Source organism: Aquarana catesbeiana, linkage group LG01 (assembly GCF_042186555.1).
Source record: "Aquarana catesbeiana isolate 2022-GZ linkage group LG01, ASM4218655v1, whole genome shotgun sequence".
In the NCBI taxonomy this organism is placed as follows: domain Eukaryota; kingdom Metazoa; phylum Chordata; class Amphibia; order Anura; family Ranidae; genus Aquarana; species Aquarana catesbeiana.
In genome coordinates this window covers 455,210,233-455,234,227 of record NC_133324.1, presented here as the reverse complement: position 1 = coordinate 455,234,227, position 23,995 = coordinate 455,210,233, and the positions used below count along the sequence as shown (strand labels likewise).

Sequence of the window (23,995 nt, the reverse complement as noted above, 5' to 3'; positions counted from 1 at the left end):
CCCCTGGCCCCCCCACGCTACACCACTGATTTCAATGGTTGTATGGATGAGGTGTTTTTATTATTTTCTCTATCTGTGGTATTGCTTTGTTGTGTGTATAACATGAAGGCTTCATCTATGAGGGTGGGTAACTTTTCTCTAGGAATTTTTGTTTAAGATGTTGACCATGGGTAGTGTAATCTTAATCTCTAGTACAGTTATGTTTGAGACGACAGTATTGGCTTTTCAGGATGTTCTTGATCCAACGAGGGTGGTGACAACTGTGGTACTGCAGATAAGAGTTGCCTGCGGTTGTTTTAGTGTCATTTTGGGAATGTATGATCCCTTGATCATGACTGAGTGTCAGGAAAGCTAAAGATTTATCATCACAGACTGAAGTGAATGATAAACCCATATCGTCAGTACTAAAGTGGGCTACAAATTGTGGGATTAGAGATTTAGGACCATCCCAAATGATTATGATATCATCGACCATAAAATGTCAAGTGTGAGAAAAAGGGATTGTTATGCCAGATGTAGCGATTCTCCCACAAACCCATGGTGAGATTGGCATAGCTTGGGGCAAAGTTAGCTCCCATGGCTGTGCCATGAGTCTGTAGGTAGAAGTCACCATTGGATTCAAAGTAGTTATGCGTCAAGCAGAATTTCATGGCTTACAGGATGAATTGAGCTTGACTGGTGTTCAGCATAGTGTCATTATTAAGGAATTGTGGTACAGCTCTCAAGCCAACCTCATATGGTATAGAAGTATACAGTGAGACTACATCTAGGGAAAGCCATATGTAAGATGGTTCCCAGGTGTAATTTTTGAGAGTTTGTAAAAGATGTATGCTGTCTTTGATGTATGAAGGTAAACTTTGAGCTAATGGCTGTAGGAAATGATCATTATATGTGCAGAAATAGCTTGTGATGCTCTCCATGGCAGCCACTATAGGTCTACCAGGTGTGTTTGTGGGGTCTTTGTGAATTTTGGGCAAGTGGTAAAAGTAGGGTCTGTGGTAGAATTGATGTTTAAGGAAAGCTTTTTCAGATTTATCTATGATTCCGTCTGTGGAAGCCCTATCTATTATTTCATGTGCTTCTATGCTGAAGTTTGGGAGGGGATCTTTGGATAATTTGGCATAAGTGTTAGTGTCAGAAAGTAATCGTAATGATTCTTAGTCAGACATGTTTTGAACTACTAGGCCACCACCATTATCTGCCGTTTTGATGATTAAATTGGAGTTTTTGGTAGGGTCATTAAGTGCAGTGCGTTCAGAGGGAGAAAGATTGGACGATGTGGAAGGAGTGTGGGGATTGTGTTGCCACAGGCGGCATATGTCTGCATAGACAACCTGGTAGAAGGTTTGGATGAATGGTCCTTTGGCAAAGGTGGGATTAAAGACAGACTTGGGGCGAAAGGTAGTATGCTGAATGGGTGGGGAGGTGAGTACATGTTGAGTAAGAAGATCAACATATTGTTCTTTATCTTCAGTGTACAATTGTTCTAGAAGAGATTGGGCTGTATAGTCTGAAATGGTGGAATCCAATGTACCATCCTGGACTGGATCTGACTCCAGGATGGCCTCTGGATTGTTGTCCTGTTTAACAGCATTCATGGTGAAGTAGCGTTTGACCGTGAGATTTCTGGTAAATCTATTTAGAGCTATAAAAAGTTGAAATTAATTTGGGGCTACTGAAGGAGCAAAAGTAAGGCCTCTGCTGAGTAAGGAAATTTCAGAGGAGAGGCAATGGTCTGAAAGATTAAAAATCTTTATAGTCTCCAAACTTTTCTTTGGGTGTCTGTTTCTTCCCCCTCTTCTGCCTCATCTGTGAGTTTTCTTTTCATTGCGGGCAGGGGGTGTGGACTAAAAAAGAGGAATCTGATGTGGTGGAAGTGGATGTGCTAGAAAGTTTGGAGGGATCCACAGAGGATGGTATTGGGATTCCTGATTGGGACAACTCTGTGAGAGACAATGCGGGTGTAGGGATAGGCGAGTGGACCTTCATACCCATGTGGGCTGCAGTATTGGGTAAGGAAGGGGAAAATTTAGTAGACTGAGTGGATGGGAGTTCCATAGAGGTAGGGGCTGGAGAATGGGTGTTGAAAACCTGGGTACCAACGGGACATAAGGTTGTTGCCACTGTGGAGGTTCCATGTGGAACTGGAACCTTGAGGGGTTTATTTGATGATGAGTTACACGTGGTACGTGAGTTGGGTCTTTGATGTTTAGGCTGAAATTTAGAACGATTGGAGGGGTGGAGTGGAATGGGAGGATTAGTGGGATGGGACCTACGTGGACCATAATGAGATGACAAGAGAAGATCTCTAGAGCCGCGGTCATTGAGATGTAGGGAAAGAAGTGGCAGAGGTTTGGCTGGGGGGTGCGGAGAGTCTCCTGTAGTCTGTGAGACTGTGGGGGAGTGAGGAGGCTCAACTGCATCTGACTGGGGGTAAGAGAAGAGTAATTTCTCTCCAGTAATATGTGTAATTGGTGTTGTAGTCATCTAGGTCTCTGTGAATTTTACCTCAATGAAATTGAGCACCGCTGTCTGTGAGCTGTCCTGAGTGTCTGGAAGTGCTGGGAACCACCAGCGTCCCTGGACCCATCAGCTGCCTTTTCACCAGTGAGAAGATCGTCTTCCCCACGAACAGATCAACCACATTATTAATCCCACATGCGCTGAGATCTCATACATCTTGTTACCAATTCTTAAATGTCTTAATATTGCTGCACTTAGATAGCGCTGCTCTCCTTCTGTCTTTGCCTTAGCCCGCATGGCTATGCTAATTTACAGACCTAAAGTGATTGTAAACCTCAGAGGAAATCTGAACAAAGCACATCCTTTAATACTGTGTACTCATCTCTATCTAAAGCACGGAGTGTGATTTCTCTCTGCTGACTCATTCCTCTGTTATTTGCATGAGTCACTTTTGACAGCTTTTCACAATACCAAGAGAAAAAAAAGGTGACGGGGAGTAGAGCTTCAGCACAGAGCCTGTAGTTTATAGCCACAACTGTGCATGTTTTTTGTGTACTGTGTGGAGGGGGGGGGGGGGGGATGTCCCTTCCCTTCAATCAGGGCTCAGAGCTCCGCAGTGTGAAACTTCCGATCCTGCCCCCTGCTTTTCAGAGCTGGGAGATGCTGCGTAAAAGGTGTGCTGTGAGCAGCTGTAGTGGATTGAGAGCTGCGGATAAACAAATACAACTTGAGTAGGAGGATATGTTTCAACTCTGTGTATGACCTGAGGCTGGTCACTTCACTGAGTATATGTAAGGGTTTACAACTACTTTAAGGCCCCGTTCACACTTCAGCATTTGTTGCATGTTTTTTGTGTGACAGCAACCCATGACAAACACACAAGAAGAAGGTCTGGGAGCTTTTCCAGTGTTGAGCTTTGCGTGTTTGCTAACCACATTTGGGGTACCAATTAATAGCACCACAATTGCGATTCACAATTTGTGTGAAAATGAAAATTTCCTTTCAAATATAGTGCCTGGGGGTACCCTTAGTCTGCCTGTAAAGTGACGCATCTGTACCATGCATAGAACCTGCTGCAGCGAAACAGACATTTATAAGAAAAAAAATGACATTTAAATTGCTGACAATTCAAAACCATTGCCGGCAATACAAAAATGTAAAAAAAAAAAAAAAAAATGGCGTGGGGGGTCCCCTCTTAGTCCATACTAGGCCCTTCGGGCCCCCCGACCCTCCGGAACTATACCAGGCCACATGCCCTCAACACGGAGGGTGTTTTGGGGTCCCCATTTTGATGGGGACAAGGGCCTCTTCCCAACAACCTTGAGCGGTGGTTGTGGAGGTCTGCAGGCAGGGGGCTTATCAGAATCTGGAAGCCCCCTTTGCCCTGCCCCATATGAATGAGATCAGATCCTGGCCCTCCCCCATGTGAATGAGTATGAGGCACATAATTGTGAAGTGGAAGGAAAATGATAAGTTTTTTTTTACAAGTTTTTTACAAATAAATATCTGAAAAGTGTGGCGTGCATTTGTATTCAGCCCCCTTTACTCTGATACCCCTAACTAAAATCAAGTGGAACACATTGCCTTCAGAAGTCACCTAATTGGTAAATAGAGTCCACCTGTGTGTAATCTAATCTCAGTATAAATACAGTTGTTCTGTGAAGCTCTCAGAGGTTTGTTAGAAAACCTTACTGAACAAATAGCATCATGAAGGCCCAGGAACACACCAGACAGGTCAGGGATAAAGTTGTGGAGAAGTTTAAAGCAGGGTTAGGTTATAAAAAAATATCCCAAGCTTTGAACATCTCACGGAGCACTGTTCAATCCATCATTAGAAAATGAAAAGAATATGGCACAACTGCAAACCTATTAAGACATGACTGTCCACCTAAACTGACAGGATGGGCAAGGAGAGCATTAATCAGAGAAGCAGCCAAGAGGCCCATGGTAACTCTGGAGGAGCTGCAGAGATCCACAGCTCAGAAGGGAGAATCTGTCCACTGGACAACTATTAGTTGTACACTCCACAAGTCTGGCCTTTATGGAAGAGCGGCAAGAAGAAAGCCATTGTTGAAAGAAAGTTATAAGAATTCCCATTTGCAGTTTGCGAGAAGCCATGTGGGGGACACAGCAAACATGTGGAAGAAGGTGCTCTGGTCAGATGAGACCAAAATTGAACCTTTTGGCCTAAAAGCAGTGGTGGCCGTCCATTATGGGTGCACGGCACTGCCCCCCCTATCCGTGCGTCCAACCCCCTAATCTACATTCGGGGCACCGGATGCATGGATTCCAGCAGGACAGCGACCCCAAACATACAGCCAGAGCTACAATGGAAGATCAAACCATACAATTTAGATCATGTGTTAGAATGGCCCACAGACGCTCTCCATCCAACCTGACAGATCTTGAACTATTTTGCAAAGAAGAATGGGCAAAAATTTCACTCTCTAGATGTACAAACCTGGTAGAGACATACCCAAAAAGACTTGCAGCTGTAATTGCAGTGAAAGGTGGTCCTACAGAGTATTGATTCAGGGGGGCTGAATGCAAACTTTTCACATACTTTGTGGTGGTCTATCACATAAAATCCCAACAAAAAACAATTACGTTTTTGGTTGTAACATGACAAAATGTGGAACATTTCAAGGGGTATGAATACTTTTTCAAGGTAGTGTAAAAATCAGGTCAGTGGTTTACTAAGGGGTCTATTTTAAAAAAATCCTGTATTAATGTGAGAAACATTTGAACAGCTGCAATGAAAAATCACTTTATTTTGTCTATATGATTATTTCCTATTATTGTAAGTGTCATCTAGTGGCCATAATGTGGTCATTTCCTGAAATACCTCAATCAGAAAAATACTACATTATGGCCACTAGATGGCCCTGGTGATCAAAGGAAATAATCATATTAGACAAAATATGGCAGTTTTTTGTTGCAGATGTTTGTCACATTTGCACAGCAATTAAAAAAAAAAATAGACCATATAGTATAGAGGCAGGGACAAGGATGACAGCTCAGGAGATTGAACCTTTGGAAGTCCAACTCGAGTATAAAACCTTTTAATTTTGGAGTACAGTGGTGTAGGGCTGAAAACTATTACTATCTGAGTTCCCACTGCAAACATTTACTCTCACTTTCTAATGCATGGGCAGGAAGTCAAATGGACAGGATGTGAAGGCTCTCCAGTGTAGACAGAGACTGCCACAAAAACAAATTTCTAATACAACAGGTAAGGGATAGAACCTCAGTCAGATTTTATTGCTGTGTATTCTCCTGTTTTGAAGATTTTATTCCCCTCAATTTTTTGCCCTGTTATCACAAAGGTCATCTCTCCACTGGAGTCAACAGCAATAAAAATCTGGTAGTTCTTACATTTCCCTTCTCTGCTCAAAACTAATAAAAAAAGTCTGAAGGTTCAATAAACACTGCATTTATACTTATATCCACTAGATGGCGCTCATGTTGAATGGTAAAATGAAATCTACTTCTTTGAAAGTAATTGATTTTACAGCTGAGCACATCCAACTTTCTTTTTGTACCATCCAATAGCTAGTCCTAAGGGAGAAATTAGAGCAGCAAGAGCAAGAACAGCATCACATCTGGCTGTGTATCTCGGGCACAGCATCATTACTAAAGAGCTCCCCCAGGATCCCAAAGTAAATATCTAGAATCTGGGATGTAATAATCTGCTCTGCTATGAAAGGCTTCAAATCATTTCTTTTTCTGTTGCATCTAATTGGCAGTTTAATGGTAGGTATATATACATATTATTGTTCCGTGCACTACCTGCTGTCTGTATGTATGTATAAATGTTTTTATATACAGAATATAAATTGAATTGGAAAAACTTGTTTAAGTTATTTGATGTATCCAAATGTTATATATATATATATATATATATATATATATATATATAGATATATCTATATCTATATATATATATATATATATATAGATATATCTATATCTATCTATCTATCTATCTATCTATCTATCTATCTATCTATATACACATACACACACACACGCACGCACGCACGCACATACACACATATATAAACGTGAAAATGCTTTCATTCCTTTTAGACTTTTTGCTTTCTTATTTGCCAAGTTGCAAACTTTCCAGTTTTGCTGTTCACCTGGCAGGCTGAGTTTTCATATAAAGCAATCTACCATTATGCTGATAGATTGCCCCCCAAAAAATAATTTAATGTGAAATGTAACAATTTTTCTAGAACTTGATTTCAGTGAAGAACACAGATTACTCCCACACATCTCCCAGTAATACACCTAAGGGAACACTGAAATCTGCTATATCTGCAAATGTTTAATATGTGAATTATTTTCAGAGAAACATATTTTGTCTAGATTTTTATTCTGATTTAATGGATGCATTTATTTCCGTTTTAGCTCCTTACATTGGAAGTAACTGAAAGCTGGCATGACTTGGATAACACAGAGTATGACTGCTGGCCTCTGGAGAAGCCTGATGAAGTAAATATGATAGATTGTGGAGGTAAGGCTGCAATAAGCATGCTTGAGCAAGAGATGCTGATGCTGCATTATGAAGCTAGGCAGAGCACATGATCTGCTCTCTAATAAAACAGAGATGTTACAATATGCACCAAGTTTTATTGGTTATCCTTATGTATATATTACAAATAGTCATTTATCTTAAATAACCTGCAGTGTAATTGCATGTTGACACGTTACCTTGTCTGTTACTATGTTACTATTTACTAAAACTGGAGAGTGCAAAATCTAGTGCAGCTCTGCATAGAAACCAATCCGATTCTAGTGTTTTTTTTTTGTTTTTTTTTTTTGTCAAAGCTTAATTGAACAAGTTGAAGTTGGAAGCGGATTAGCTACCATGCATAGCTGCACCAGATTTTGCACTCTCCAGTTTTGGTAAATCAACCCCTATGTCTGCCTACCACATTCAAAGATCAGTTCTGATCAGTTATGGCTCAGAACCCTAAAGAGGGAACAAATAGACATTAATCATTAAAATGAGCACTTACATAAATATGGAGTATTATTATTATTATTTGGAGAACAAAAAGTGTCCCCTTATTGCCTTGAAGGCTAGGCAAAGGCTTGCATGGTCTCTGCCCCCTGGGAGTATTGCAAGTAGTCCAAATAGACTACAGAGAGGGTGCTGTGTTCAATTAAATAGGTTTTGCCTCCAAAAGCTGGAGTAAGATGGTGGGATCTACAAGGCACAAACACGCTCCAACATTACTAAGCAAGAAGCAGAGCCTGCATTTGTAATATGCAAATATAACTGCCCTATTGTACATACATTTATTCAAACCATATAAAGTTTTTCAAACGTTAACGTGTTTGTACCATTATTAACATTTATATGACCTCTTATACATACAGTATATTGAAAGAAGAAGTAAAAGGACTTTAATTTTCTTTAATTTCCAGTCCTGTAAACAAGTCTCTCTGTCTCTTTCTGTATATCTGTTGGACTCCCATTCTTCTTATTTTGCACTTCAGGTCCGAATTCAGCCCAAAATTCGGGCTGAATTTGGACCTGAAATGGTGAACCAGGACGCACAGGACCCCTGCTGGGAGCCGCATCTGCATCCAGTATGAACCGAGCCTTATGCCGCGTACACACGAGCGGACTTTACGGCGGACTTTGCCCGGCGGACTGGATTTCGTCAGACAATTCGATGTGTGTGGGCTCCAGCGGACTTTGTTTTCTCAAAAGTTGGACGGAATTAGATTTGAAACTTGTTTTAAATTTATCCGACGGACTCTTCTTTCTAGCGGACAAACCGATCGTCTGTGTGCTAGTCCGACGAACTCAAACTGACGCATGCTCTGAAGCAATTACAAGACGGAAGCGCTCGGTCTGGTAAAACTAGCCTTCGTCTTGAAGCTAGCACATTCCTCTTCTGTCGTCTTTTAATACAGCCTTTTTTTAGAATCGATAATGCGAGAGGAATGAAGTTGTTTTTCTGCTTTATATTCACACAGAGTTCTCACAAACTTCTTTCTTCATCATTTATCCTCCTGCCATGACTAATATAATATTTTGTAACAGCCAGATCTCCATAACTTTAAAATTTTAAAATAGATTTTTTTTTTTCTTTTACTTGCACAGGATTGGGTACTCTTTGCAAAGTCAAGCTTTAAAATAATTTCTGATGCTCTGGAGCAATTGCACTTGCAGAGGGCAACTGCCCTCTGCAAAGTGCACAGACTATTTGCTTTTCTCAAATCAACCCCATAGTCTTTTCGACCTGTACCTGCCTACTCCCAAACAAAATGGCGTTTTTTAATCAAAAGACATAGGCAAGAATGTAAGGTAAACCAAAATGTATTTATTTTATTCCCACAAAAATTAGGAAGGCAACACTGGACACACTTTTAGAATCTGGGAAGCCTTTCGTCCCCCAGGACACACATCAAGTTTGAGGACAAGAAAATAGGTATCTTGCGACTATAGGGAGCACAGGGAGCACAGTCAGACCAGACAGAAACCAGGCAATCACTTTCGACTCTTCTGTGGAGCCTTCCCTCCACGCTTCTCTGCAGCCTTCCCTCCACGCTTCTCTGCAGCCTTCCCTCCACGCTTCTCTGCAGCCTTCCCTCCACGCTTCTCTGCAGCCTTCCTCGGAGGTTGTGCCTCTGGTGGTGTACTTGGGGCAGGAGGAGGAGGAGGAGGAGGAGGAGGATTGGCTTCATCTGCTAGATAGGTTGTAGTAGTAAGCTCCCCTCTCAAGCCCTTCTGGTAAGCCTGGAAAATTAGACCCTCACAGAGGAGGCGTTGGCCCTTTTCCAACTCCAGTAATCTGCTGGCTATATAGGTGCCATACGCCTCCTCTGCATTGGGAGGTTTGCTCAGGATCCGGCTTGCTTCCCGTATGAGGTCTAGGGATTCCTGCTCTGTTGGTGTCATTCTACTGGGCCTTTTGTGGAGAATGCGGAGGGGAGGCACCTGACACTCTGTGCGGCTTCTACTTGGCCCAGCCACAGCCTCCTCCTCTCTCCCACTGGGCAAGGCCTCCTCCTCTCTCCCACTGGGCAAGGCCTCCTCCTGGCTGAGGTCATCCTGTGTAAAAAAAGGGACATAGTTGTAATTTTCTGTTATGCAATCACACACAATTTTTAGCTCCTTAACTTTCAAATATAATTACACAAAATAGTAAAGGCTATCTATTTGACCACACCATTATTTCAGATGACCAACAAGATCTGAGGTTACGTATATATTTGGCCACTACTGTCTAGTGATGTATCTACATATTACTCTTTGTGCAGAAGTGATTTTTTAGGAAGCACTTTCAAAATTAACACCTTAACATCATTAATAACATTTACACAATCCCCAAATCTAAAAAAAAAGTATACCTGGCTGAAGCTGGGCGCATCCACTTCATCAATGGTGAAAAGGCCCAGTTCATCCTGGGACTCCTCAGCTGGGGTGGAGGTGGATGGAAGGCTGGAGGGAAGAGTGGATGGAAGGCTGGAGGGAAGAGTGGAGGGAAGGCTGGAGGGAAGGGTGGGGGGAAGGGTGGAAAGTGATTGCCTGGCTTCGGTCTGCTCATCCAGGAATCGCAGTTTGTGGTAATACCACAACTTGGGTACATATACTTGGTCAGCTGCTGCCCCGGATCTGAGCGACTCCTGGATTTTTCTGTGTTCCCGCTTATACATGTTACGCAAGATACCTATTTTCCTGTCCACAAACTTGAGGTCTGCCTGGGGGAGTCGAGTCTTCACAAACTCTAAAAGTGTGCCCAGTGTTGCCTTCCTAACATCCCGATTATAATATAGGGGGTGTTTGACCTCCCACAGGTTTTTCTTGTCCTCATAGAGCTCAATAAAATGGCACAAAAATTCTTCCTCTTTAAAGGGATTCATTTTTTCTGGAAGACAAGACACAAGATCAAAACTTAAATGTCAGGCCCAAATCTCAGGATTAGTTTGTGTTGTAATCTAGGGGACACACACACACACACACACACACACTCTTTAATCTTACCTTCGTTTGTGACGGTCGCTACTTCCGCACGGACATACATAGGCCATCGTAATAGCTTGATATACACTGCGCATGTGTCATGCTCCGCCTCCGTCGCCCGCCCCTGACGTTCGTAAGTACGATTTGGCCCCGCCCCTTCACTCTTCGTTGCGCAGTGGGAGTAGATAGCAAAAGATGGCGGAGCGATTAAGTGAAAGTAGCGCGGAGGAAAGCCCGGAGCCCCAAACATCCACATCCCGGAGGAGATATAAGGCCACCAACATGTCTTTTGAAGAGATGGTGGAGATGGTGTCCATATTGAGAAGGGAGGACTACGATGGCAAAAAAGGACCGTACACACGACCCAATCTGAGAAAGGACAAAATAATGTCCTCAATTGTCACCGCTCTTGAAGGGAAATTTGGGACAAAACGTTCGAAAGAACAATTGCGGAAGCGGTGGTCTGACATAAAAAGTCGGGAGCCAGACCAATATTGGCGAATAAAGAAGGTGCTTAAAAAAAGTAAGTACTTGTGTTTTACTATTGAGATACAGAACTTGCATGCTGATCCTTATTTTTGGCGGTTTTTCTGCATCGTTCGTAAATACCGTTCTTTGGAATAGATATGATACTTTATAAAGTGACGTTATTTTTTCGCCAAATACGATGGGACAGTGTTGGACATACATTTATGGCTTGATAATTTGTCGAATTCCCCCAATGAGTTGATGTGGTGTAGATGTGTTTGAAAATATAATGCTTCCTCAAAAATGATTCAGTGTAATGTAGGGACAGGACACAGCAGCTGTTTCCACATCTGTACTCACGAGCACTATAGTTAGTGGGAATGATTTAGCAGTCCCACTATTGTTCTTCGATTTTATTTATTTTTAAATTTACTTTTAATTTTATTCCGTATGTTTTTTGGCTCTGCGTAACTTCTGCATACTTTCAGCTATTAAAACCATTCAACTATTAAAATGTTCGTCTCTTTTAGCTGATGTGTGGTCTTTTTCAACTTTTTTACTACCATTTATACGTTTTTAAATATTAAGGTTTTTTTCACTTGTTTAAACATTGAATTCAATGGGAGCATGCTTGAAATCCTTAAATTCTTCTTCCGCTCACAAAAGTTTCAGCTCCTTCATACTTTCACCTAGAGACACCAAACAAACTTTACAATGTTCAATAAATATTCAGCTATCTGGCTATATCCTTTCAGTTTGATATTTTTGTAATTTTTGGATAAAAAGCTTTTTGTTTAGAGGTCATTTCGTGAAATTTTAGACATTAATCAGAGTGTACTGTGTGTGTTTTGTTGCCATGGTTACCAAAGCTTCTGTTATACACAGGGGGGAGGTGGCTGGAGCATCTCAGCTCTGATTACAGAGCCTGGGGGAGGGGACAGACACACCATGTACTGATTTATAATAGAGGAATATGATGGGGGCAGTTTTGATGGCGGTCATTTTAGCAATTTAGCTATTCAGCATTCCCACGCATTTTGCGCAGGAAATGCATTTTCTAGTGTACTATGTGACCATCACTAAATTTTTGAGGGGTAATACACATAGGAGATCATTGAGGTGTCAGCATCTGTGAAACTTGCCCGAAAATAAGCATTCTTTATAATTGTTGTTCATAGGTAAGGTTCATCCTGTCAACAACATTTATTATGATGCAAAATTGGCAAAAAATCTTAACCAACGTTTTACTTTATTTATTAAAACCAAAAAGATCAGTGTGTTTTAACTATACCTTTTTTTCTAATCTCATAGGGGAGAAAAGACTCAGACAACAGTCCAAGGATCTCAGGACCCCCCCAAGTCACCAGCCTGAGGCCGAACCTACCCCAAGCCCCAGCCCAAGACCACGCCCACCCGACGACCTTGAGGAAGTAGAGGTGGAGGAAGTGTGCGAGGTTTCAAGCCCACCAAGTGAGTGACTGACACCCCAGCTTGAGTTACTGTATTTTGGCGTGCATATTGTAAACCTTGTTTTTATTCACTCGTTTTAGGTGAGTTTCTGGTTGTGGAAGGCCAAACGGCCGAGCACTTCACCACAGACAGTGCGCAAAGATTAATTGGCCAGATTATGCTGTGGAATGGCCACATAGATCAAATGCGTGAACAAATTCACAGCATGAAACTTCGCCTGGACTCCATGCAACAGGAAATGAAGAACATGATTGATGTTTTGGGCCGAATATAATCACGTTTGGCCTAAAAACATCAATCATGTTCTTCATTTCCTTGGGAAGTTTTTTTGTTATTAAAAATTTTTTTACTAGTTTGGGGGTATAACCAAATTTACTATGTGTGATGCACACGGTGTGTCATCATGTGCTATCTTCCATCATGGGTTAGCAATGTACTTGTTTTGTGTTTGCAAACCCTTCATCCTGAAAAATCTTTGGTGGTGAGAGGAACCAAAAATGGGATTGCACACACAAAACACGTACATTGCTCTCCCATGATAGGAGATAGCACATGTTGACTTGACCCTTTAGTAAAGCTCAATTTTGAGCATCTTATAAATGACAAATTTCTGCAAGGGTGACATTACATGCACCGTTCTAGAAATATTGAACTTTGTAAGTTCATTTATTGTAAGTTTTGTTTCTAAAAACACTGTTGTGTATGTAAATCTTGTTAGATAAAGTTCTATATATTTGTGAAAAAATGGCTTGAATAATTTAGTCAAAGATAATTTTTTTACACAACGTAAAATATTTTTGAAAAAAAAAAAAAGAACAAAAAAAAATAAAAAATATGGTAAAAAATGCACCTTTCAATGTGCACCAAGTAAAATTTTTTACCCTATACAATGTGTGTGGCTGTTTCTTGAAGTCAAAATTTTGGGTTTGTTTTTGTGGGCCTGATTAACTAAAGCTAAATGCACTTGACACTACTACAAGTGCACTAGGAGACAGACATAACTTAAAGGTAAACAACAATAAAAACAAGATATTTAGATAAACCAATTTTCTTTTTTATTTTTTAAACAAACTTACAGCTGTTGCTGAATAGCAATGGCCCCCCGACCATTAAAATAATTCACATAACGGTCACGCACTTGACGTGCGGTTTGGGGGGCCAAGCCAATACGGCCAATTTCTAGGCCTGTGAAAGTGCTAGCCTCTTCCAGTCTGGCCTCAGGCCCAACAGAGGATAGATATGTAGCTGAATGTCTCCTTAAAAAGTTATGTAAAATGCAGCAAGCAAGGATGACGTGGTTGATTTTATAGTCCGCCAAATTAATAGCCGTAAGGAAGATACGGAACCGGCTGGCCAGAATACCAAAGGCATTCTCCACAACCCTTCTTGCTCTGGCCAGCCGATAATTAAATACCCTCCTCTCAGGTGTGAGTGTCCTTTGGGGGAAAGGCCTCATCAAGTTCTCACAGAGAGCAAATGCTTCATCAGCAATAAAAACTGAGGGGAGTCCATCCACATTATCGTCATCAGGTGGCAATTCCAGGCCACCGGTCTGGAGACGATGGCACAGCTCGGTCTGTGCAAAGACTCCTCCGTCAGACATCCGGCCGTTCTTCCCCACATCCACAAACATAAAGTCCAAATGTGCCGAGACCACCGCCATCAAAACTACACTATGGAACCCCTTGTAGTTAAAGAAATAAGACCCCGAATGCGGTGGTGGCACAATCCGGACGTGCTTCCCGTCAATCGCCCCTACACAGTTGGGAAAGTCCCAACGGTCAGCGAACTGGGAGGCCACAGTCTGCCATTCCTGTGGACTTGAAGGAAACTGTGGAGTGCAAAAAAAAAAAAGATAAGGACTTTAATAAAAAAATTGTATATCAGATTACACCAAAACATTAGTAAACAACAGCAGTCAAATATTATGAATATGTGTGTTTGTAATTGAAATGTGGAAAAACATAAGGCACACTTATAAGATTACTCACCCCCTATGATGGCCCATTGATACATTTGAATGTGGGGGGAGGGGTTCTAATTAGGTTAACAAACACACCTGACTGGCTCAAACATTTGTGGGGTGGGGGAGGGGTTCTAATTAGGTTAACAAACACACCTGACTGGCCCAAACATTTGTGGGGTGGGGGAGGGGTTCTAATTAGGTTAACAAACACACCTGACTGGCTCAAACATTTGTGGGGTGGGGGAGGGGTTCTAATTAGGTTAACAAACACACCTGACTGGCTCAAACATTTGTGGGGTGGGGGAGGGGTTCTAATTAGGTTAACAAACACACCTGACTGGCTCAAACATTTGTGGGGTGGGGGAGGGGCAAACAAGACAATGGAGCAGACAATATACATTGTTCAATGGACTATAGGCTAGAGAAAAAAATGGACCCAGCATTGCATGGTGGGGAGGTTAATGAAAGAAATTATGCATGTAGGGCAATAAATGATTAAAATAGGCATGCACGAAGATAAAGGGGACATTCACAGCAGATTGAAAGCATGGCAATTAGGTAAAGAGGACAGTTCTACAATATATCTAAAAACAGTTAATACATATCATGTAATGTTAAAGGATAAAACTTACCTTCATATATTCCTTCTGCAGGACCTGAATAATAGCAGAACAGGTCTCTGGGATTATGATCCCCAGAGCCTGGGGGGAGATGCCTGACGAGAACTTTAAGTCCTGAAGACTTCTCCCTGTCGCCAAGTAACGTAACGTGGCAACTAGCCTCTGCTCCGCACTGATGGCTTGCCTCATGCAGGTATCCTGCCTGCTGATATAGGGGGTCAGCATAGCCAGCAGACGCTCAAAGACGGGGTCCGTCATCCTGAGAAAATTCCTGAAATCCTCAGGATTATTCTCACGGAGCTCACGGAGCAAAGGCATATGAGAGAACTGGTCACGCTGGCGCAACCAATTCTTGGTCCATGAACTTCTCCTCACCCTGTTCATGGACTGGACTCGGGTCAAAGTATTAACCCCAACACCAAGTCCCCACACAGCACGAACTCGAGAACGAGAACGTCCACTCGACATGGCTTCAAAACGGTCGGCTGCTCAAACAAACAAACTTATAACAAACGCACTGAAGAACAGCAAGGCCTATGAAGAACGACCTGAAAATCAGGAACGAGCGGACCAGAACGGCCTGCAAGGCAGGTTACGAACTGACCAACACGCACTGAAAAGCAGATACAAACCTCACAAGCACAAACTGAACCGCAGAAAACGAACGAAATAAGCTGAAGTGTGAAAAGCGCGAATCGTCTCTAACCAAACTTCTACTAACACGAGATAAACACGAGATTAGCAGAAGGAGCCCAAAGGGTGCCGGAGTGGGGCTTGGACTTCCTTTTTCTAGTCCCGTCGTACGTGCTATACGTCACCGCGTTCAAAACCAGCGGACTTTTGCAATGAGCGTGTGTGGCCAAGTCCGTCCGTTTTTAAGTCCGGCTCAAGGAGCCAACAAAGTCCGACGAAAAGTCCGCCGGGCAAAGTCCGCCGTAAAGTCCGCTCGTGTGTACGCGGCATTAGAGTTAATAAAGTGTGAAGATACAAGTGGTTACCAAAGGTAACAAAAGTTTCTCTAGCAGCCTGTCGTAATCATGTACATGTGACAAGTGGGATAGCCTCTTGCAGGAGGAGCTTTTGTCAGCACTCTCTCCCTTTAGCAGGTCCGTCTCCCACAGCAATAGAAGCAGATCAGCACCACAGAGGTCCCTCAGCCTGTGCATAGGTATGGAAGAGAAAGCAATAATGACGTGCATGCATGGAATCCATGTTAGGTGCACGGCGGGACCCCATACCGTTACTGGGAGTGGGGTAGCAGTGATACACTGGACAGGTGGAGAGGGCATTGGCTCTACATGTCCACAATATAAACACCACAATATGCACCGTAGTGGTGTATATTAACATCAAAAGAGTTGACTAGAGTTTAATCGTCTGTTCAACAAAAGGTACCCCATGTGTAAGGCAGTGACTCTATCCAATATGCCTAGCATAGCCCAGTAGAACCCATTCCATGGTAGGCCACTTACTGTATGTGACCCTTGCTTGGCATCCAACAAGGAGAGAAACACAGGACGTAACTACCACCCTGCTACTTTACCCCCCAACATAATTTGGCACCCAACGTGGGTCTTAGCCTACTGAATACACCTGAAGACCACCTCCAAGGGACCATGGCATTAATTAACTAGTTAGAACTTATCCAGGCTTGCCCAGATTAGCCCACTTGACTAATCATGACTGTTTCTTATTGGAGCTTGCATGAGGTTCCATCACAAGTTTGGCAGATATCCTGATAAGGAGCGACCTAGCAACCATACCCAGAAGAAAGTGCATATACTCTACATGTGCTGTCTCCAGCCATCATGGTTGGTCAACTATTACCGTGGAAGCGGATCCCTCCACTCACCAATGCCAGGGAACTGTACCATCCAGTATATCAGTTTGCCCTTTGCAGTTTGGGCACCTGGGAAGAATTTTGGGTCCTCCGTCCACCTGCAAGAGGCACCTGACCACACTTGCCCCTTGGGCTTATTGTCACATCTGTAATACACAGCTGTTCTGGTGCCTGTTTGAAGAGAAACCCTCCAGTGAGATTGGTCCAGTCGACCTTCCCAAGGCTACCACTGTTGCCGGAGCTGATACTCTTACTGAATCACCGGCAAAGATTCTAAAGCCCTGCAAGAATCACTTCACCCGGATGGCCTCCCCCACAGGCTCAGGGGTCAAGTTGCCATCCAACGCCACTGAAGCTCAGACTTGCTCAGTCAGGAGAGCTGCCGGAGCGCCCTAGAGCTCATCCTGGAGGAGCTGCGTCTCCAACTGTACTAGACTCTCCTGCTGTGGACTCTCTGGATAGCACCAGCCCCTCTATTCTGGATTCTCCATTGCTGGACCTTCATCTGCCCCTGTTGCTGGAATATGCCCCAGCCAAAGAGTCTCCGCTGATGCAGAGATCTCTTCATTCCCGTGACTGGCCCAAGGGGATCTCCTGGGAAAGTCTCACTTTTGACCTTGAGGAGGAATTACCACTGCCACTGGAGCTGTCTGTACTTTGTCCTCATCCACCTTGGGCACAAGTATCACCTACATCAGATCCTGGCTTTGTGGATTGAAATGGGCACAAGTACCTATGGCCACCAGATGCCTACTTAACCCAAGGTCGAGTACATTATAAAGCGCTTTTTAACCATTTAGCCCAGTTACAATGATATATGGAGCACTGTGTTATGAGAACATACAGGTGAGTGTTCCCATACTGTTACTGGGAGTGAGTAAGCAGTGATATGCTCGACACTTGGAGAGGGCATTGGCTCTGTGTGTCCCTGTTAAATGCAACACTGACTGTAGTGTATATTAACATCAAGGAAGTTGACTAGAGTTTAGTCATCTGTTTAGGTAAAGTTACCCCATGTGTAAGGCACTGCCCTTCTCCAAAGTGCCTAGTGTAGCTCAAAAGAACCCACCCTGGGGTAGGCCTCTTATTTGACCCTTGCTTGGTTCCCAACAAGGAAGGAAACATGGTGACTACCACCCACTACCCTACCCCTTTAATATGGCTAATAGTCTAATAGCCAACGCTATTGCGCAGGAGCAAACAAAGGCGCTATGCCAACAGATTGGTGCTGTACAGGAGCAATAGCAGAGGCTGTTTGAACAGCTGGCCACTGCTGCAAACGCGGATAGGAAAACCCTGACTGAGGTTGTGCAGACGCTAGCACAGTGGTCACCTGCTAAAATTGAGGATGTTGGAGACAAGCCCTCAGCCATCCATGTGGGTCGCTTTCTTTCCAAGATTACTGCAGATGATGATCCAGAGGCCTTTCTGCTGATGTTTGAATGGACCGCTGAGAGGGAAGGTTGGCCTTAAAACCAGTGGGCAGGGCTGGTCACCCCCTTACTTTCTGGAGAATCGCAGAAGGTCTACTATGATCTGGAGTTGGCAGAAGCAGGAGAATATGAGGAGGTCAAGCAGGAAATCCTGGCATGACTAGGTGTCACCTTGGTTCAAGCACAATGGGTCTACAGCAGGTCCTTATGAGATGAGAGGCCCCCAAGATCACAGATGTTAATCCACCTGGTTCGGAAACGGCTACAGTCCCTGTCTGGGCCACAAATAGTGTAGCGTGTTGTCATGGACCGATTCCTGAGGTCACTACCAATTCCCCTGCAGAAGTGGGTGAGTCTAGGAGACCCCCAGACAACCTTTGTTGAGCTTGTTGAAAGGTACTTTGCTGTAGAGAGCCTGGTCACCACCCCTACAGTCGCACAGACTTTCCACCCAAAGCCACAGTCTCCCCAGGCAACCGGTAAGACTGTTCCAGGGGAAGTGGTTGGTAAGCATGGCAAGGAGACAGGGGGGAGGTTTTTTGGTGCCAGGACTAAAGTTTGGCATCCCAAACAAGGGAAGCCACTGCCTGTCAGCAAACCAAACTGGGGCAACATCAGGTGTTTCCGTCAGGAACCGAGCAGAGAAAAGACCCTACCCTTGCCAGGGTCTGGGAAAATGTAGTAGTGATTAATGATGTGCCTGTAGAACCAGGGGACAGGCCCTGTTTTCCCTATTTCAGCAGCAATGAGGATTTACTGTATTATATATACATATAGATATACAATATACATACAGATGGGTGGTGTTGGAACTTGCTCATGGGCACTTGCTAGGAGGTCATTTAGAGGTTGAGAAAACCACTGAAAGGGTGTTACGCAGATTTTACTGGCCCGGGATACAGAAAGGTATTGAGAATTATTGTCAATCCTGTCCTTTGAGTCAAATGTCAGCCCCACTACCCCCTTTCCGAAGTCCTTTAGTGACCTTACCCATTATTGAAGTGCCCTTTGAGAGGATCTCCATGAACTTTGTGGATCAACTCCCTAGGTCTGCCCAGGGTCATCAGCATATGCTTGTAATCATGGATTATGCTACCTGTTACCCCGAAGCAGTTCCCTTACGTACCTCACCTGCTAAAAACATTGCCAAAGAGCTGTTCATGGTGTTCAGTCGTGTTGGGGTCCCTAAGGAGATATTTATACTGTATATATAATGGGTATAGAAAAGAATCATCAAATAAACATCCAAGTGAAAGATAGCACAACCAACATGTCAGAAAAAAATTAAAAGAATTCAAAAACAGAATCATTGAGTTGGAAAAAGGATCACCCCCCTCCTAAAAATGACTTGTAAACTAAATTAGGTGTAGCGAATCATCTTCTAAATTGCATACAAAGCCATTTGACTTTCAACCGTGATCAGCTGTTATCATTTTGATTAGCTCAGCATGAAAAGCTCTTTCCTTGAGCATTTTAGTCACTGCTAGTGCAACTGAAGCAAACAATCAACTATGCGTGGCAAGGCACTGTCAAACGATCTCCGGGATAATGCTGTGGACATGCACAAGTCAGGAGATGGGTACAACACAGGCCCTCCCTTGCTCCAAACAAGATGAAAGAGCCAGGAGGAAACTGGTCAGAGAGGCTACCAAGAGGCCTACAGCAACTCTAAAGCAGTTGTGGTAATTTATGACAAAGAGTGGTCATTGTGTGCATGTGACATCAATATCACAAATTCTCCACAAATCTGGCTTGTATGGGAGGGTTGCAAGAAAAAAAGCCACTCCTCAAGAAAGGCCACATGCAATCATGACTGAGCTTTGCCAACATAAAATCCACCTTGAAGATTCTGATGTCACATGGAAAAAGCTGTTATGGTCAGATGAGGCTAAAATTGAATTATTTGGCCTCAACACCAAATGATATGTCTAGCGAAAATCCAATACAGCTCACCATCCAAATAACACCATTCCTACAGTAAAGCATGGAGGTGGTTATATCCTAGGATGTTTCCAGTGGTGGCTGGTGGTTTTATTTTTTGGGGGGGTGGCAAACAACCACCCCCCTCGTCGGTCAGTCGGCGGCACCCCCTCCACACTGTCGGTAGGTCAGTCATCCAGCCCAGCACCCTGCACCCCCTCCCCCACGCTGTCAGTCATCCAGCCCCGCACTTACCCCATCTAGGTTGGGCATCACTGATGGATGGGCATCACTCCTATGGGCGGCAGCCTCTATGGCGTCTCCTCCTCCTCTGCATCATGGCGGCTTCTGCCGTGTGTCTCCTCCCTCCTCCTGTCCTTTCAGCAAATTGTGTGATGGGTCTCAGGGCCCACTTCCCGAATGGCAGGGGGGAGGATCAGTGTGACAGAGAATATTCATTCACACAACTGGGTGAGCTCAGGGCGCAGTGCTCTGCGCTGGGAGCCCACACTTTTTTTAAGCCAATTAGAACCTCTGGCTCCAATCACGTTCTTAAAAAAAGAAACATTGGAATATAAGCATTCGCCTCCCTGCATGTAGATTAGGGGGCTGGACGCATGGATAGTAGGCCGCCACTGACTGTTTCTCTGCAGCAGGGACTGGAGACCTTGTCAGGATAGATAGAAAAATGGATAGGGCAAAATACCATCAAATCCTTAGGAAAATCTGCTGCCCTCTGACAGAAAGTTGTCAATGGCAAGAAGGTTTACCTTCCAACATAATGACCCAAAGCACACAGCAAATATGACCACACAGTGGTTGAAGGAGAAAAAGGTGAAAGTCCTTGCATGGCTTAGTCAGAGTCCAGACTTAAACCCCATTGAAAATCTGTGAAATGACTTGAAGACTGCAGCCCACAAACGGTTACCATAAATTTACCTGAACTTGAGCAGTTCTGCAAAGAAGAGTGGACAAATATTGCAAAGTCTAGATGTGCAAAGTTAGTAGAGACATATCCCAACAGACTAAAGGCTGTAATTCAAGCAAAAGGTGGTTCAACAAAATACTGATTATTTCTCCAACTCAGTAGTTCTGTTTTTGAATATTTTTTTTTCTGACATGTTGGTGTTAGATCTTTCACTTGGATGTTATAAGTTGCACTGAGTAAATACAGATGGATAAAACAAAAACTGTCTGTCTTTATTTCAGGCGCCAAAGCAACAAAATGTGATTCCTTTCTATACTCACGGTATAATGCCGCGTACACGCGATAGGAATTTCAGCCCGCAAAAGACTGATGAGAGTTTTTTGTCGGAAAATGAGACCGTGTATATGCTCCATCGGACTTTTGCTGGCCGAATTCCAGCCAGCAAAAGATTGAGAGCATGTTCTCAATTTTTCGGTCGGAAAAAGTTCCTATCCGAAAATGCGATCGTCTGTGGCAATTCCGACGCGCAAAATTCCTACGCATGCTGGGAAACAATTCGACGCATGCTCGGAAGCATTGAACTTCATTTTCTAGGCTCGTCGTAGTGTTGTACATCACCACGTTCTTGACGGTCAAAAGTTCAGAGAACTTTTGTGTGACCGTGTGTATGCAAGGCAAACTTGAGCGGGAATCCCGTTGGAAAAGCCATCATATCTTTTTCCAACGAGAAGTCCGATCGTGTGTACGCGGCATTTGAGTGTGTCTATGGGAATGTTTGACCATTCTTCCAGAAGCGCATTTGTGAGGTCAGGCACTGATGTGGATGAGAAGGCCTGGCTTGCAGTCTCCACTCAAATTCATCCCAAAGGTGTTCTATCAGGTTGAGGTCAGGACTCTGTGCAGGCCAGTTAAATTCCTCGACCCCAATCGCACTCATCCATGTCTTTATGGATCTTGTTTGTGCACTGGTGTGCAGTCATGTTGGAACAGGAAGGGGCCATCTCCAAACTGTTCCCACAAAGTTGGCAGCATAAAATTGTCCAAAATATCTTGGTATGCTGACGCCTTAAAGGCCCGCACACACGATCAGACTTTCCGACGGGAAATGTTAGACGTGAGGTTGTTGGCGGACAATCCAACCGTGTGTATGCTCCATTGGACAATTGTTGTAGGACTTTCCACCAACAAATGTTGGCTAGCATGTTTTCAAATTTTCCAACAACAAATGTTTGTTGTCGGATTTTCCGAGCGTGTGTACACAAGTCCGTTGGACAAAAGTCCAAAGTACAAACATGCATGCTCAGAAGAAGAAGCCGTCGGTCTTGTAAACCAGCATTTGTAATGGAGAATTAACATTCGTGACGTGGCAAATTATGAAATCTCCAAATGCAGCGCACAATTCTCTGCTTCTTTAATGGAATATTAATGAAGCTGCTTTGCTGGTGATACTGATGGAGTTATTGCAAACAAATTTTCAAAGGCTTTTTTTTTTCTAGTGATATCAAGAATAATATTATTATGTTCCTTGTTAATTTTACATTGTATTTTTTTAAATGTAACTGCCTACTCCCAAACTGTCATTTGAAGTAAAACACATAGCCAAGTATTATTCTACACAATTTTTTTATTGTGCATTAAAAAAATTAAAAAAATAAAATTAGACATGCTATCTGCCAATAGAACTTAACCAAAAAGTGCATTCTATGCATCCAAAAATATAGAAAATATACCAAATCAAATCATTATTCAACCAAAAAAATAATGTCAAAGCAATAACTCCAAGGCCAATAATAAATAACACGTTATCTCCTCAGATTCTGCAACATGTCTGGTTGACTAACGGCCGTTCAGAAACAAACTGAAAAGCACAAAATGAAAAGCGCGAACTGAAAAACGCTAAATGAAAAACGTGAAGAGAAAAGCACTAATCAACACTCACCAAACTTCTACTAACCCAAAATTAGCAGAAGGAGCCCATAGATTGGTGCAAAAGAGCTGAAAAATCACGTAGTATGTCTATTACATGACTACGTTCGTAATTGTTGGCCAACATTTGTGTGACCGTGTATGCAAGACAAGTTTGAGCCAACGCCCTTCGGACAAAATTCCACGGTTTTGTTGGCGGAAAGTCCGATCTCGTGTACGAGGCATAAGGGTTTCCTTCACTGGAACTAAGGGGCCAAGCCCAACCCCTGAAAAACAACTCCACACCATAACCCGCCCTCCTCCAAATGATTTGGATCAGTGCACAAAACAAGGGTCATGGATGAGTGAGTTGTGGAGTGGAGGAACTTGGCTAACCTGCACATTCCTGACCTCAACCCGATAGAACACCTTTGGGATGAATTAGAGCAAGGACTGAGAGCCAGACATTCTCGTCCACATCAGTACCCGACCTCACAAATGTGCTTCTGGAAGAATGGTCAAACTTCCCCATAGACACACTTCTAAACCTTGTGGACAGCCTTCTGAGAAGAGTTGAAGCTGTTATATCTGCAAAGGGTGGGCCAACTCAATATCGAACCCTACGGACTAAGACTGGGATGTCATTAAAGTTCATGTGAAGGCAGGTGTCCCAATACCATACAGTATATATACTGTGGGGACGGAAAGTATGCTGACCCCCTTAAATTTTTCACTCTTTGTTATATTGCAACCATTGCTAAAATCATTTAAGTTCATTTTTTCCTCATTAATGTACACACAGCACCCCATATTGACAGAAAAACACAGAATTGTTGACATTTTTGCAGATTTATTAAAAAAGAAAAACTGAAATATTACATGGTCCTAAGTATTCAGACCCTTTGCTGTGACACTCATATATTTAACTCAGATGCTGTCCATTTCTTCTGATCATCCTTGAGATGGTTCTACACCTTCATTTGAGTCCAGCTGTGTTT

The 23,995-nt window shown here is 43.2% G+C and overlaps 1 protein-coding gene across 1 annotated transcript in view; it reads left to right on the top strand.

The window, feature by feature from the left end:
* The first annotated feature begins 6,032 nt into the window (after nt 1–6,032).
* LOC141124418 (atrial natriuretic peptide receptor 1-like) overlaps nt 6,033–23,995 on the top strand; it is a 393,221-nt gene continuing 375,258 nt past the window's right edge. Inside the window, exons 1-2 of the mRNA XM_073612264.1 lie at nt 6,033–6,216; nt 6,877–6,982. Coding sequence (XP_073468365.1) covers nt 6,163–6,216; nt 6,877–6,982 — 160 coding nt within the window. The 5' untranslated portion in view covers nt 6,033–6,162. The remainder of the gene's footprint in view (nt 6,217–6,876; nt 6,983–23,995) is intronic.